This window comes from Curcuma longa, chromosome 4 (assembly GCF_044706935.1).
Source record: "Curcuma longa cultivar G26 ecotype Majalengka, Jawa Barat chromosome 4, ITB_CL_G26_1.1, whole genome shotgun sequence".
Classification (NCBI taxonomy): domain Eukaryota; kingdom Viridiplantae; phylum Streptophyta; class Magnoliopsida; order Zingiberales; family Zingiberaceae; genus Curcuma; species Curcuma longa.
Window position 1 is genome coordinate 5527324 of NC_133864.1, and position 16022 is coordinate 5543345.

At 36.5% G+C, this 16022-nt stretch overlaps 3 protein-coding genes across 3 annotated transcripts; 2 read left to right on the forward strand and 1 right to left on the reverse strand.

Annotated features, from left to right (window-relative positions):
- Positions 1-34: 34 nt before the first annotated feature.
- Positions 35-1259, forward strand: LOC141826971 (protein indeterminate-domain 12-like). The gene is made up of 3 exons (XM_074714275.1): positions 35-131; positions 216-618; positions 701-1259. Exons 1-3 carry the CDS (start codon positions 35-37, stop codon positions 1257-1259), a joined length of 1059 nt encoding a protein of 352 aa, XP_074570376.1.
- Positions 1260-2483: 1224 nt separating this feature from the next.
- LOC141828363 (WRKY transcription factor 71-like) lies at positions 2484-3871 on the reverse strand. The gene is made up of 3 exons (XM_074715788.1): positions 3384-3871; positions 3089-3241; positions 2484-3021 (listed from the first exon to the last, which is right to left on the reverse strand). Exons 1-3 carry the CDS (start codon positions 3746-3748, stop codon positions 2628-2630), a joined length of 912 nt encoding a protein of 303 aa, XP_074571889.1. The 5' UTR covers positions 3749-3871; the 3' UTR covers positions 2484-2627.
- Positions 3872-6835: 2964 nt separating this feature from the next.
- Positions 6836-14829, forward strand: LOC141826060 (uncharacterized). The gene is given in 11 exon segments (XM_074713316.1): positions 6836-7039; positions 7117-7295; positions 7297-7305; positions 7423-7557; positions 8335-8445; positions 8848-9126; positions 10281-10480; positions 11356-11635; positions 11990-12103; positions 12968-13156; positions 14062-14829. Coding segments are annotated over 11 exon segments (1998 nt in total). The 5' UTR covers positions 6836-6882; the 3' UTR covers positions 14407-14829.
- Positions 14830-16022: the final 1193 nt, after the last annotated feature.

A 16022-nucleotide genomic window follows, 5' to 3' on the forward strand; every position in this document is an offset into this window, starting at 1 on the left:
TTCTTCGCCAAAGAAGGCAGAGAGATATCAAACAATGGCAGAAGACCAAGCTAATATTGTTATTCCAAGTGCTATCAGTGGTCCTCCTCCCTTGAAGAAGAAGAAGAAGAGAAGTCTACCAGGAACACCGGGTAATTAGTTAATTAATCACCTCGATCGCGCATAATTAGAATGTGCTAAAGTTTGAGCTATTGATCGATCGATGCATGTTGCAGATCCCGAAGCGGAGGTGATAGCGCTGTCGCCGGCGACGCTGCTGGCGACAAACAGATACGTGTGTGAGATGTGCGGGAAGGGGTTTCAGCGGGAGCAGAACTTGCAGCTGCACCGGCGAGGGCACAACTTGCCGTGGAAGCTCCGGCAGAGGGCGGAGCCGGCGGTGCGGCGGAAGCGGGTGTACGTGTGCCCGGAGCGGAGCTGCGTCCACCACCACCCGTCGCGGGCGCTCGGCGATCTCACCGGCATCAAGAAGCACTTCTCCCGGAAGCACGGCCACGAGAAGCAGTGGAGGTGCCACAAGTGCAGCAAGCGCTACGCCGTGCAGTCGGACTGCAAGGCGCACGCCAAGACCTGCGGCACACGCGAGTACCGCTGCCACTGTGGTACCTTCTTCGCCAGGTAATTAATACTTGCAATTAATCTTCAATTTTCTTAGTTACGACAAGAATAATGCCGATCGATCCACGCTCTTGATGAACAGGAAGGACAGTTTCACAACCCACAAGGCCTTCTGTGATGTCTTGGCCTTGGAGACAGCGAGAGCAGCAGCCTCAAACACGAGCAGCTTGACTTCCTTCTGCAACTTCAGCGAAAGTTTGACGACTGCAAACATGGAGCTGCAGACCTACACCTCCATCCTCAAGCCCTCAAATGGTAGTGAAGCAGACGTTCAGGGAAGCAGCAGTGCATTCGTATCATACTCAAATGGCGAACCAAGTGGGCATCGATTGAGTTGGATGCAGTGCCATGACCTGCTTGCAAGGACTGTTCCATCTCTCTTCAGCAATCAGCTGCATCAACACCAAGAAATAGTGATTCCACATGAAATGCCTGCAGCAGCAGCTGGTTTGTTGCAGAAAGGTGCATCAAACAGTGCGAGCTTCGAGATTCAATCAGGGAGCAATGGCGCCATGGAGAGATCTAGAGCTGTCGATGAGATAGTGCGAGGGGAAGAGCTGACCAGAGATTTCTTGGGTGTTGATGATGCTCCGGCCATTTGTGCATCATCATTGAATGGATGGACCAGAGTTGGAATTTGAAACAGAAACAAAAAATGGAGGTGATTAATTAATTTAATTTAGTTGGACAGCTAAAAAGTTTGCATGCATGCATGCATGAAGCAATGGCATGCATATCCATAATCCATGCATATTCTTAGGAATCACAAAAAGGTTCCTGTAGACTGTGCTAATGCCTTTGTTCTGAAATGATGGGGGGAGCTAGGCAAAGAGTAGTCTTCTTTCGATCACTGACTTTGCTTTATTTTTGTGGTTGTGGGGTTCTTGTTTGCCAAGTAAAGTTTAATCCTTTTTTTAAAAGAAAAAGGGAAAAAGAGGGAGTTGATTTTCAGGATGAATGCCTTTTTCTTTTAAGATATCTGATTTAATTATCTATATCTTGTTGTAGTCAATGATATTGGATCATTTGGGATGAACGAAATCATCTTTTATTTTTACTAGAATTAAAAGCTTTAAAATAAATTTAAAATATATCTTATAATATTTTTAAAATTATACCATATTTTAAATATCAAATCATTGAGTATTATTTGATTTATAAAAAGTCAATTCATAACCATACTAAAATTTAGTATGATTTAGTCAGCTCTGTCGATATAAAATCTAAACGAATAAATTGATTTAAATATTTTATTTAATATTGTTTTATTTATTTTTTGAATCTAATAATAAATATATAAATTTAAACGTTCGTCAATAGGACAAGCTAAGTTCCCTCACAAATATATAATAATTGTATTTATTATTTTTTAAATTATTTAGACATTAATTCGTCAACAGAACAAGTTCCCTCAAAAATGAAGATATTAAACCTTAAAAAAGTTCATTACGAGGATTACGTTTATTGTTTTAATAATTAAACCTTAACTAATAAGATATTGTCATTATATCAAAATGCTTTTACTATATGTACCCTAATGGTTATTCTTGAATAACTTAGACTCTTCTTTTAAATTTGATGTTGATATAATTAACATTCAAATATGCAAGTCTTCTAGTGCTATGAACTTAATTGATCATCATTAGAGAGTTCAACCATATATACATATATGGCTTTAGGTTTTAGAGCTTTGGAGTTTAGGATTTACGATTTATCGTTTAGTATTTAGACGGGTTGATCAATGGAAAACAATTTGATTAGCTAGTTAATATAAAGAAATTAGTTAGTTTAATTAAGTTAATGGTCCATATATCCCTGATGTATTGTTTTGTTAGAAACCTACTGAGTTCCTATCTATACATAAAATTCATTATAAGAAGATGAGCAGTGGGCACACCTAGCTAGACATGGAGAAACATAGAGAGTTAATGCACTTATTTTACAGTAAAAATGAAATTTGTCATCTCAAAGATCTCACATGAGGAGGGTTAACGCACTCATACTAATCATTAATGTAGTTGCGTAGCTTCATTGGCAGCAGCAGGTGCCGCCGTTGACAGAATGTCTTGCAGCAGACCATAGTCGTCGGCGGCGGCCGGCAATTGAAGCTGCTGAAGAGGGCTAGGCGATGGTAGGCTCGCCAAGTGCACGCCATGGACACTCTTGTTGTTAATGCTACGCTCGGTATAGTTTCCTCGGCACACTGCACGCTGCAACATAATGTTATCGCCGCCAAAGTTCGCCGGAGGCACCATGGCCATCAGGGAACTACTCCTCGGGGTCGTAGGGCTGCTGTGATTGTGTCGGCCTTCATAAGTGGTGATCACAGTGGCTGGGTCTTGGTGCGATCTCTCCACCCTCTTCTTTACATTGCACGTCTCAGCTGTGCACCGGTAGTAGCTTCTGCATGCAGTTAACATTTCAGGAAACAAACTTGTTCTAATATATTTTCTGTACTCGACTAGCTCACCTCGGATAAGTGCTGTTCTTGACTGCCTTCTGGCCATACTTCCTCCACCGGTAGCCATCTTCAAGGTGGTCAACTTCACTCTTGATCATGAAGGCAAACCTAGCTTCTCTTTGCCTCTTCTCTCCTCTATTCTTAATTGTAAGCTGCTTGTCCCTGCACAGATATATGGTTCATGGGAGATAAATATCCAATAACTACTGTTAAATGTTTAGATTGACCTAGCTAGCTCCATGCTCAAGAACAAAAAGGGCAAAGAGAAAGAAAACAATTAAAGCAAAACAGAATTAAAACCTACGCTTTCCTCGAGTTACTAATTCCTTTTGTATGTTTCTTCTCATCGTCTTCCTCCGCGTCATGCTTCACCAACTTTTCCTTCTTGCAGTACTGCAGTAGGGAGTCCTCCTCGGCGCCGAGCTCCGTCGACGCCGACGACATCGAGAAGTTGGGAGTCGCCGGAGCTGTCGTCACGCCATGATCACCGCCCAGCAGCAAGTAGTCCATCGTCAACGTCGATTCATCCAAGAATTCGAATTCAGTACTCATGAAGGCTTGTCGGCGACCATCCGCCAGCGGAGCGATGACCGGCGATAGATCGTCGAGGAATGGTATTGGTAAGTCATAGTACTCGTTGATTGGCTCTCCGTTGATCTTTCCGGACATGAGAGAGGGAGCTAGCGATAGGTCGAGCTGAGAGATTAGTCGATAAGGATGGAGGTGAATACGGAGTAGCTAGCTAAGGGATGGGCAAAAATTAAAGAGGAGTGCGGTTTTAGTCTTCTTCCTTTCTTTCTTAATGTCTGGTGCACAATTCATCTCACTTATTTCATTTGATTTTATCGTTGAATTAACAAACAGACTACGGCTCGCGGCAGTTCATTGGCACGTGGAACTTGGAAGGACCCAACCCGTGATCCGATGCTGACGTCATTTGTTCCCGCCTGATCTTCCGGCTTGGACGGTACTGAACTTCCGCTTTCGGCCGTAAGATATGATCGGACGATTCTGAAATAATACCCAGTTCCACACCAGCTGTTTATTCGTTCAAACATGGGACCCACTTGGGATATCTTTGACGCGAAACGTGCAGTCAAGTCGGGTACATGATTGCGAAAACGGGGGAGACCAGCAGCCAGCGAGGAGCGCTATCTAGTGGAGATTTCAATCCGAATGGTGACGTCATGCCGACTAAATCGTGATCTAAGGCGCTTTCTTTTTAATGGATATCGTTTGCGAAGTTACCGGTGAACTTCGTCGGACATGGATATTTCAACGCGCGCTGTGTGTCAAATTTAGATCCGCAATTAAAGTGCATGCCGACCAAATTAGGGCACGAGATCAAAACTTTGACTCGAGGAATCTAACTCTAATAGCTAACTAAGTCGGTTCGGTTTTCCACTTGCGCTTTTTTTTTTTGTTAGCTAGATAATGATCATGTACGTAGTTGAGACTCTTGTTCAAGTCTAAGGGCATCCACATGTAATGTGTGGATGTTATAAATTATAACACTCAAATGATGTTATAATTAATTTGGATGATCCGTGTTATAACATTCATACGTACGTCAATGTTCAAATGTAATTGATGAGCAAAATTAAAAAAATATATTTTAATATAAAATAAAAATAAAGATAATGAGTGAACAATATACTCATTGACAATGAGTGTTAATATTAAAATAAATATGAGTGCATGTGTTAAAAAAAAAAGAAAGTATTAATATATAATGAATATGTGATATGTAGGTTATATATATATATATTTTTTGAAGAGGTGATATATATTAACATTCAAGAACTTAAATTTCAATTATAATTTATGGAAATTCTCATTGGAAATATAAAATTAAATCTTTATTAATGTTTTTTAATTCATGTATCATGCTTGAATTCATCCATCTATTATATGTCAATAATAATACAATTATTTTTTAAAACTAAGGTATATATATATATATATATATATATATATATATATATATATATATATATATATATAAAGAGAGAGAGAGAGAAAGGAATGATACATTGCACATTTCATGAGCACCTAGTATAATTTTTTTTAATTTTAATTTTTATTTCATTTAGCCTAAATACTATATCATAAATCCTAAACCCCAAATCATAAACACTATATCTTAAACCTTAAAAAAAGTTATAATTTTTTTATACTAAGTGCAAATGGAGTGTGCAGCATAACGTGTACAACAACATATCAAATCCATAAATATATTTATTAAAAGATTTTGATATGTTGGACACTATCTGTGAGCGTCACTGTGAGAACCAAATGTAAAAAAAAAAAATTTCTTAGAGTTTAGACTTTAGGGTTTAATGTTTAGTATAAGGGAAGTGAAAATAAAAAATATATATATTTTTTACACTTGGTGCTCTCTCTCTATATATAGAGAGATGTTAAGCTAGGCACCATCCATGAGCATCAAGTCTAAAAAATATATATATAAAAGATTTAAGCTTTAGGCTTTAATATTTAGTTCAAAGGGGCTGAAAATAAAAAATAATTTTTTTTTTACATTTGGTGCTCATAATGGGGATGGTGGTTAACATTATATATATATATAGAGATTTGATATTCTGCACATTTTATAATACGTGACTTGCTTGCGATAGAATATTCGAGGAGCTCAATAAAGGTTTCGGTCTTTCGAACACCTAGAATAGTAATAGAGCATTTTACAAAAATTTTTAACATACGGTTAAATTATTTAAGATTTTTTTCCTTTAGGATTTAAGAGTTGGGTTATAGTATCAAGAAAAAAATTAATTACTCACGGAATGTACCAGATAAGGAGTGTAGGATAACAACCGGACATACTCTGTGAGCAACTAAATATTTTTCATTTTAAAAATTTTTATGTGCTTAATATTATAACTCAACTCCTAAATTCTACAAGGAAAGTGACTTTAGTATTTAGACTTTAGGATTTAATATTTAGTTTAATGTAAGTGAATATATATATATATATATATATACACTTGGTGCTCACGGATGGTGACTAGCATAACATTTTTTTTATATAACATCTCTATATATATAGAGATGTTATACTAGTCATCATCCATGAGCATCAAATGTAAAAAATATATATAAAAATTTTTTTCTTAAGATTTAAGCTTTCGGCTTTAATATTTAATTTAAAGGAATTAAAAATAAAAAAATATTTTTTTTACACTTAGTGTTTACAGTGGTGCTCACATATGGTGATTAAAATTATATATATATATAGGCATTTGATATTCTGTATGCTTTATCATGTGCGACTTGCTTGTGACAGAATATTCAGGGCGCCTGATAAGGGTTCCGATCTTCTGGGCACCCAGAATAGTAATAGAGCATTTTTTAATTTTTTTAATTTACGATTAAATTATTTAAGATTTCTTAAATTTAGGAATTAGGTTATAATATTAAGTAAAAAAATTTTAAAATAGAAAAAATTTAATTACTCACAAAATATGCCAGATAAGGAGTGCAGAATAACAACTTAACACATCATGTAAGTAACTATTTATTTTTATTTTAAAATTTTTTATGTATTTAATACTCTAACTCAAAACACTACCCTTAAAAAAAAAAAAAATCAAAATTACTGTTTATGTTCCGCGTGCTCGGAATCCTTCCGCGTGCCATATATATCAACGACCCGGATTTATTATAAATCTTAAGGTAGTTTTTTTTTAAAATGTTAAAATTTAGAAATTATATAGTCGCTAATGGGCTTGATGGCTTGCATCTCGTTATCCATTTATTTTTTCTGCTTTGCGGCCATTTGGATTTCGATGGAGCCTTCGTTCCTGGTTGGAACTCCTTGTCGGCTCCCCCTTCTCCCGACCCGTCGGAGCTTCTTGCCCAAACCCCAAATTGTGGACAGACTTCCGTTGACCTCCATTGTTACCGCCTCTCGTTGCTTCATCCCTGTCTTGCTTGCCGGCCCCAGTACGAAGAAGTTACTTCCTTTGTTGTAGCTTGGGTCAAGTTCTTTGCTGAACTTGTCTTTTAACTTTATTTACTAGGAGCGGTAACCGTCTCTGCTGAAGGTGCTGTTGGCTTAGGAGGAAGAGGAGAAGGAGAAGAAGGAGAAGGAGGAGATTTCCAAGAGTGCGAATTTGTTCAAGTCGGGTACATAAGTAGCATACATGGGATCAAAGGCGAGGTGCGAGTGACGCCGATGACGGACTTCCCGGAAATTAGGTTTCTGCACGGTATAAGTTCCGATCTTTGGCAAAGCTTTGCAGAAAAGATTGGATTTTGGTGGTTTATTGGATTGTGGTTTGATATAACCTTTGAGTTTGTTTCTTGTTTTGTATTTTTCACTATAGCCTGGAATAAGATGGTTAAAGACCCGCGTCTCAGGGAAGGAGTTAATATCGCAAGTGCAACTTACTGGTGGGAGAGGTCATTCTGGTCAGAAGAGCTGGATTGTTAGTTTTAGTGGGATTGACACAGTGGACAAAGTAAGGATTTTTTTTTCTGAATTTTTTGTATAAATTTTTGTCTTGAAGAATTCAGATATATTTAATCCTAAAAAACCTCTGCTACAATATCCAAGTTGTTAGTTACGTATAACGTGGACTTAATGCCTGGAAATGCAAATAATGGCAGAATGATTAGAACATGGAAGTTGTCTATCTAGGTTGGAAGACTAAAATACAATTTGGATTAATATTGTAGTGTTAGGCACAACAATCTCACATTCTCATAAACCAAGTGGACGGTGGGAACTATTAGGTTGGAAATTAAACACAAAGCATGGTTTTGTATGATAATTACATTGTCATTATTATTTCACTCTACTTCATTATTATATTTTACAGGATGTGTACATTAAATTGTTTGATGTGAAACATGAATCATTTGGGAAGGGCTTTCTTCTGTGAAACAAAGGCCCATCAATTATATTAACTAGTTGATATAAGTTCTTGGATATGAACTGATATTCAGGTAGTTTGGAAATACTTCTTCAAAGGCCATATATTCTTACAATTCTTTATTCTTTCCCAGACCAAAGTACTTTCTGCTTAGTTAATATATTTATCTATAGCATACTAAGATAAACTCTAACCATTATTTAATATTTCTTTCTTTTTGTTGATGAAATATGCTATGATTCATTGTTATGCAGTACCATACTGATCCGTGATAAGTATCTGCTGTTGTATTACCAATGTGAGATTATAAACCTTTGGTTTTCATGATTGTTTCTTCATACTAGTTCTTATTATTTGATATAGGCTAAGCAAATTGTTGGTTCGACTTTGCTTGTAAAAGAATCAGACAGACCGGACCTGGAAGAAGGCGAGTTTTATTCTCGTGATCTTGTTGGGATGCGAGTTGCTCTTAAGGTTGAGCTCTAAATTCTCTTATTAATGTTGCAATATGATTTTCTATTTACTTGTTAGCAGTATAAAACAAAACAAATAGATGCTAGAGTAAGCAACTATTCAACATGGATGTTAGTTCAAAGGATCTTTTCTTTATACAAATTCTACTCTTTTTTTTTGGAATCTGCGAGGTCTTGATTTGATTTTTTTTTTTTTTTTTTGAAACTATTCATCTTTGGATGTGTTTACAATGACCATCTTGAGTGAGTCTCATCTATTTTCCTTGATATATGGTGTACTATACCTATCCCCTCATTTAATCCTTATGTAAAATTCACTTTTATGCTTGTTTTTTGTTTTTGGTTATAGTTTGAGGTCATCTTCCTTCCTAGCCAACTAAAAATTTTCCCTATTTTCTTTCAGGAATCAGGAACTCTTGTGGGTATAGTGACTAAGGTTGTCAATTACGGTGCTAGTGATCTTCTTCATGTCATGCTTGTAAATGTAGATAGCCAAGATTGGGGTAATTCATTAGAACCAGATTTGAATTCCCATGTTCAACATGTATGGGTTCCATTTGTGGAAGCAATAGTTCCTGATGTTGACATGGATAAGGGAGAAATGTTGATAACTCCACCAAAAGGGCTTTTGGAGCTGAATTTGCGTCCAGATACAAGACCAAAAAAAGAAAGACGACAGCTGGTTAGGTCTGCTCTTTTTTATTATCCCAGAAGCATTTGATTATGATTTTGTATTTGTTATTTAAAAACTTTCTGATATTTGTTACCCTAGAAACATTGTCCTAAAATGTGGTTCATTCGCCCACCTATTTACATGCCTATACCGACCTGTATGCTGTGCATGCATATGTGATAGTTACTTATTGCTTTAATCATCAATGGATTCACAAGACGTGACATACATCTTTGGAAATATATTTCTTTTGTCAAGTAGACCGCTTAGTAAACTGCAACACGGAATCAATAAATGGGAAAAGGGAAAAAGATCCCTTACTGAAACAAATTATAAGTGCAGACTTTTGTTTGTTTGTTTGGAACAAAAAAGTGTTCACACTTGGATCATACTTTGTTGGAAAACTTACTGAAATTTTATTTGAGAGCTAACTAGCAATTCCAACTAAGGAAAAGGTGGCAATTTTATGGGAATTTCACTTGATGCTAGGTATATAAAGTTGCATGGTTAGAAAATTATGGCAGTCTGAGAAACAGGATATCTTAGAAACCGTTTGCTTCCTTGTTATCTATGAATATTTTCCTTCCAGTAGGTTCCAAGTAATAACACCAGCATTAAATATATGCTATCTGCAGGTCAAATATTCAAGATTTCAAATAGGTCCCACTGAAATGATTAATTTTTATGTGCCTCTGTTTGTGTGTGTGTGTGTGGGGGGGGGGGGGGGGGGGGGGGTTCCCACTTCTGTGCCTTTTATTTCTTTTACTTTGGTATGCATATTATTTATAATTTCTGCCTTAAAGTCAAAACTCAAAAACATATGAGTCTTTGCATCTTGTTATTTGAACTTTGTATTCTTAAAGTGAAGTGTTCTTTATTTTTCTGCTGTTCGGATCATTTTATTTTTTTACATCTTAGTCTCTAATTCTCTTCATCCGCATCTCATCTCAATGCTGCTATCAATGTGCTATTGCAATGTTTCTACATGTGCTCTGATCAGGTCAGATGTAATGTTTAATTAAACATTTGCTGAAATAACTTGTGTGAACATAAGTGCATAGCATGTAAAGTACAGACTGTTCTGGAGTTTCTTAGAGTTTGTTTTATGATTGGCTACCCATTGGTTATTTTTTTATCAATTCAATTTTTCTTGATAATTACAGGAATGGAAAGAAAGAAAAAAGTTAGAGCGACGTGTTGCTGTAGCTAAAAGAAAGCTAGCTGAAATAGGTCAGACGCATGTACTAGAAGGACTGAGAATTGGAGAGAAGGCTCAAAAGAATTTGCTTGCTAGACAGATTATAAACATTGACTTTAAAATGCTCCAACATGCTATTCAAAGTATCAACAATCCATCTAAGAGGTTGAGTATCTTATTCCCCATCCTTAGCCATAATTTTGCTGTTTATTTTTGTATTTGAAAACAAGAATTTTTTGTATTTCACTCTTTGATTGTTTATAGGAATGGAAACAAGAATTTATAGGAGTAAAACAGGAGAACTACAGTATGTCACTATCATTCATCTGAGCATCGTTTATCATCAATTATAATTGCCAATTCACGCACTTACTGAAGATTATTGCGGCAGTGTTAAATGAATTTCACTCTTCATTAAGAATTCCTTACTCTATATTCTAGATTGGCATTGCCCATGAACTTGTGCATACTTATCATGATGTTATTTTTTGGTTGATTCTCTTGATGATCAATCCTCTACCAATATATTTCCTATCTTCCTTTGCAATAATCTAGTTAGGAGCTTGAAGAATAGTGTTGCTCTAGCACTGAAGCTTTGAAGCTGAGTACAGAATCAGTTGCCAATCACACCATCAAGTCAGCTTAATTCCTTCTAAATTGCAAATATGCTGGCTGGCTTACTCTTTTGTGCAACACCCTTTTAGGCACATGTCTTGTCTTGAATCTATTCCAGTTTACCTCTTCCATTCCAAACTGAACATTTTATTTCCGCAATCGGGTTTGAGGGGCCATCATGACAACTAATAGTGATTGTGAATAAATCATACCATGCGTTCAAGTTATCATACCTAAATAGGGGTGTTTATGCATAAATCTGTAACAACATTACTCTATATAAGCAATGCATGGATATTCCCCAAGGTTAAATCAGCAGGCCATCTCTCAATCTATGCTCTTGACTAGGGCTGTTGACTTATTTGCTCATGTCAACTCCCACTGGGCCTTCAAGTCTTGTAATTTTGACTTGTAATTTATTACAGCTTTCAAGAGTTTGGAAGTGTTAACTCAGCTACTTCTCTTAAGAGTCCAATCAGGGTATCTCTAGAGTACCTCATGAATTGTGCAAGTGAAGAGAAGGAAGATTCAAACTATATATTCCACAAAGAGGGTCTGCAACTACTCTCAAAATCTAAAGCTGCTATTGTTTTGATTATAAGTGAAGAAGGAAACAATAGAGAAGCTATTGAGACAAATGGAGTTTCTGAATCTTCTCTTAGCAAGTTTGAGAATGTGCTTCTTGGATGCAGTAAGTTTTGGAAGGTGAGGTATCTGATACTTTTCTCATGTATCATTTTGATCTCCATCGTTTCATATTCTCTTATTCATGACCTTAGTGGACCAGTTCATTCATCTTAATTTGCATTGTTTTTCCTTTTTCTCATATATATTGAAATGATACCAATCTTTTGTTATTAGAAAAATGTATCCTTCACTGGCAGAATATTTTTATTCTTTTTTACAATTCATTATTATTTTTTTACTGGGTTGTTTTTGGCACCTTTCTTTTTGTGGTTTTGTGGGAAATCATATTGAATCAAAATCAATATCAACATGCTTTCTTTCACACCACTTTTGACTGATGGTTTGATTTTTTGTTTTTTGTTTGCACATCAGGTAGAAGAAGAAGATAAGACTGGTCCTCTCATTGTGGTTTTGCCAGCTCATTTAATCAACTCCTATGAAAAATGTCTACAGGACAATAACTATTTTGGCATGAACAGTGAGAAGGTAATGTCTTTTCTAGCTCTTGTTTGCACTTGGTAAGCCCTTAGGATCTTTATAAGATGCTCTTTACAGCATATAGCTCACTGTTTCTTTGTCACTTTGTTAGGTTCTTAGGATCTTCATGTGATTAGCTCTTTACGGCTTATAGCTCGCCGGCTTCTTTGTTACTTTGGTTGGAACTTATTATCATTATGGATAGGCTCTTTATGTCATATAGCTCACTGTTTCCTTTTTTACGTTGGTAGAGACTTAGGATGTTTATGAGATTGACCATTTATGGCTTATAGGTCACTGTTTCTTTTAATTTTAGTAGGAACTTAGGATTTTCATCAGGTCGACCCTTTATGGTTTGTACCTTATCATTTCCTCTTTTTTTCCTTTAATTTAGTTGAAGAGATTGAAACTCATTCAATTTGACCAAATTGAGCAGCACACTTGGTCAGTTTATCTGAAGGGACTACCATTCTTATTCCTTTGGCTCAATCTAACTGCATGCTTCATGACTCAACCTTGAACAATTTTTCTTGACAGCATGAAACTCCCTAACACGCAAAGAAAAAAAAACATTCTAAACCATGAAAAGTGAAGTTCATAACTTAGTTAATCAAAAATTAAATTTTCTAAGATTAGTTATTTCCCAAGTCTGAGGTTGTTCCTTTCTTTCCAATAGTCACCCTGTATGGGCCTTCGCAATTTGGTAGGTTAACACAACATATCCCACACAGAGGTCTTGGCAGGTTTTCCTTTAGTATTGACTCGTGGCATATGCGGCATCACTTTTGTTGTTTAAAGGTTTTGAGTTTTGACTGTATGATTAATGTAATGAATGATGTGCTGACAGGGTGATGTTTGTTCTCTCGGTTTCAGGTTTGGTTCTTAGAAGAACTACAATTACCAATTGTAAGCATGCCTGTAGATCAAAATGGCAGCAAGATTCTCTTGAAGTGTTTATGGGAACTATTAGAAGCACCCGTTGGTTCTGGAGGATTTTTCAGATTAATGTTATCAAACAATATACTGGCTCAGCTGTGTGAAATAGGTGTTGATTTTGTCGAGGTTTGACAATCGTTTCTCTAACCCTTTTAAGTGCTGCACTTAACCCTTTTTTGAATCATTAATTAAAATCATCTCGGAATCATAGAATCTAGAGAGACAAGTATTCACCTATAACATATACTCAATGGTCACATGTTCATGACATTAAACAAACAATTGTACATTATATGCTAAAACATTAGTCCCAAGTACTGTCAATCGGCTTACCTAATCATCTCAATAAGCCCATCCTTTTGAGAGGAACTGGAGGAAAATTCTGCAGTCAAGAAGCTTATCCTGGATTCTAACCATTCCTTTTGTGACTTTGCTCCTATTTTCAAATAAGAGATTATTTTGTATCTTATAGAAGGCGGGTCCTCGATCTCAAATAAGATTCAATGCCTTTGCTGATAGTCTGATCAAGATAGAGGCCACAGTCATTTGTTATTTATGTTGCAGAAAAGTAGTTCGAATTCCAGATGCTTAAACCATGATAAGACGGCTTCTAGAAAGGTCATGATTATCAAATTTTAGATCAATTTGGTGTGCTATAGAAGATTTTTTTAAATACTGGCATGTTCAAATCTTTACCTATGTGCAATTGTTCTAAAATGAGGTGAGTGGATGTAGAAAAGTTCCATGTATATGCTGTTTGTTGAGGCCAGTATGTGTTCTTAACTTAAGCAAATAGGAACGAATCAAAACAAAGACAAAGGCGATAAGTGATTACTCTAACTGCTGGATTCCTAGCTTTGGTTCAGATTATATTTCATAATGGTTTCCTACCTATTATCATTCATGCTGTCGCTGAATCTTAGAATTTGAATCTAGTGTCTTGTTAGATACAATGAACGAGAAAATTTTATTTCGGCTGCGATTTCAATACCAAAACAATTTTATTTTGTTAGTTTTATTATGTTCCACAGGTCTGCAGTTTGAATGATAGAGCAACAAGTGGGCATCCCTTATTCTTTGGGTTAGTCAGTTCCCTTAGAGCAGATGTAGGGATCAAAGTGTTTGAGAACAGCAAAGGGGAGGAAGAATTCGACATGATATTTTCCATGAGGTTTTTGAACAGAATAGTTGGACAAGTAGATAAACTCCAGTTTCTTGCAGTTCCAGAGCAGCATGTGCATTTTAGCCAGGACAGAAATGAGTCGGTCACAAGGTATCCCGACGCGCCTAATTCCTACAGGTTCCGATGCTCGATATACAGCTCCTTGAACAATTGCTCCAAGGATGAGATATGTGTCATGAAGATCTTTGAATAAATCTGTGCGCTTGGCATCCTCACTATAAATTTTCTATAAGAATGTCTTAAAGGTCGGAGTGATCATGCTTTCGGAGACTGAAGCTCCTTGTTTTTCGGGGAAAACAGTTTACTTTTAAATACAGTGGATGAGTTCTTGGGAGGAGATGAATATGTCAACACTGGAAATTTGGAGCAATGGCTTCATGGAACTTTGTAACAACATGGTGTTCTTACTTGGGAGCACCGGATGAAGAGTATCCTAGGCACTGCTAAGGCGTAAGATTTCTTGTCAAATGTATACTCGATCACTTTCGGACACTTACGGGATTAACGGATACGGGTGTCTTGCAGTCTTGCTTATATGCATGAGGCAATTGAGCCAAAGATTATGCATTGCGACATAAACTATTCAAGGATTGACGATGTGTTTTTGTGTGTTCAAGTTTGCTCAATAATTGGATTGCTTGATACAGGGGATTTTAGATGAAGTTAGTGGGCACTGACTAGGAGAATCAGATTCCCACAATGTTAAACGGATAAACGTGGCTATTATTTCTGTCTAAATCAAGAGATTATTATTAGCACAAATGATGCCATTTAATTAAAAGAAAAATAGTTAAAGTTTCATGAATGAGACAAATAATATATGGTTTGAGATGGACACGAAGATGTCCTCGGGACATAACTGAATTGGTTACGACGGAGTAGATTTATAGAAGAGGACAAGGGTTCAAATTTTGATGAAACTGAGTAATACTTTCTTTCGTTGTGGTCAATTGTAGTTTTTCGATTTATCTTCTCACAAATAGTCGTGTGGCCGATTGTGTGGAAATGTTAAGGTGGTGGATTCCGACATGAAGAGAACATATGCTTTGGTTGTAATATCTACAACTTGTTTTAATCTTAGACAAAGTGGTGGGCAAAAGGTTAAACATGACCTGGGAATGGAAGAATCCAATTGTGTGGTAGCCTCTTGCTGCTTGCTGGGCACATAGTCATAGATTCTTCACATTGTGTCTTCTTTTCTGAAACGGCACATAGGAATGTTACATCGAGTATTGTCATCCTCATCTGAAAGATACCTGAGGTGAGAGTATAGAACAGTTTCTGTTAGTGGATCAGAAATGCATTAATTGATGCTTTAACCTTAGCAAGTTGATCAAGGCAATTTGCATGGAAACCACACTGAGGGATCTACGAGTTTTAGATGACTAAAATGAAACAGTGGAGTAGGCAAAGCTCATGGAAGACAAATCCATTTTGGTGTAGGAGTGTAGAACAGAACAAGTATTTAATGTGTTTGTGTATCTGCATTGCATAATTGCATGCATCATCCATGCACTCTGCCACTCCAAAAGCAATAATGATGATGCTCAGGATGATTTTCAAAAGGAAAAGGCAAAATATGTTCAATTTCCTAATAGATCAAGGATCCAGCAATCATTGCCTAACAATGTTTTAAATAAATAACAGCTACTTATAGCCAAAGCAAAATCCCATTAAACATGCAATGTCTCATTTTTGTCACATAACCAAGCAAAATCCCTCGTTTTATGAAATGCTTCATTTTCTGCAAAAGAGACATGAGCATGTGCAATTGCTTTCCAAGGCATCTCCAGGTGTGAGAGTAGCAAT

What these genes read in the sequence shown, in the direction of transcription:
- LOC141826971 (XM_074714275.1), top strand. Translation starts at nt 35, where the DNA reads ATGGCAGAAGACCAAGCTAATATTGTTATTCCAAGTGCTATCAGTGGT. An exon ending in AAGTCTACCAGGAACACCGG is followed by an intron (nt 132 to 215) that starts GTAATTAGTTAA and finishes TGCATGTTGCAG; the next exon opens with ATCCCGAAGCGGAGGTGATA. An exon ending in TGTGGTACCTTCTTCGCCAG is followed by an intron (nt 619 to 700) that starts GTAATTAATACT and finishes CTTGATGAACAG; the next exon opens with GAAGGACAGTTTCACAACCC.
- LOC141828363 (XM_074715788.1), bottom strand. Translation starts at nt 3,748, where the DNA reads ATGTCCGGAAAGATCAACGGAGAGCCAATCAACGAGTACTATGACTTA. An exon ending in ATTAGTAACTCGAGGAAAGC is followed by an intron (nt 3,242 to 3,383) that starts GTAGGTTTTAAT and finishes ATATCTGTGCAG; the next exon opens with GGACAAGCAGCTTACAATTA. An exon ending in AAGAACAGCACTTATCCGAG is followed by an intron (nt 3,022 to 3,088) that starts GTGAGCTAGTCG and finishes AACTGCATGCAG; the next exon opens with AAGCTACTACCGGTGCACAG.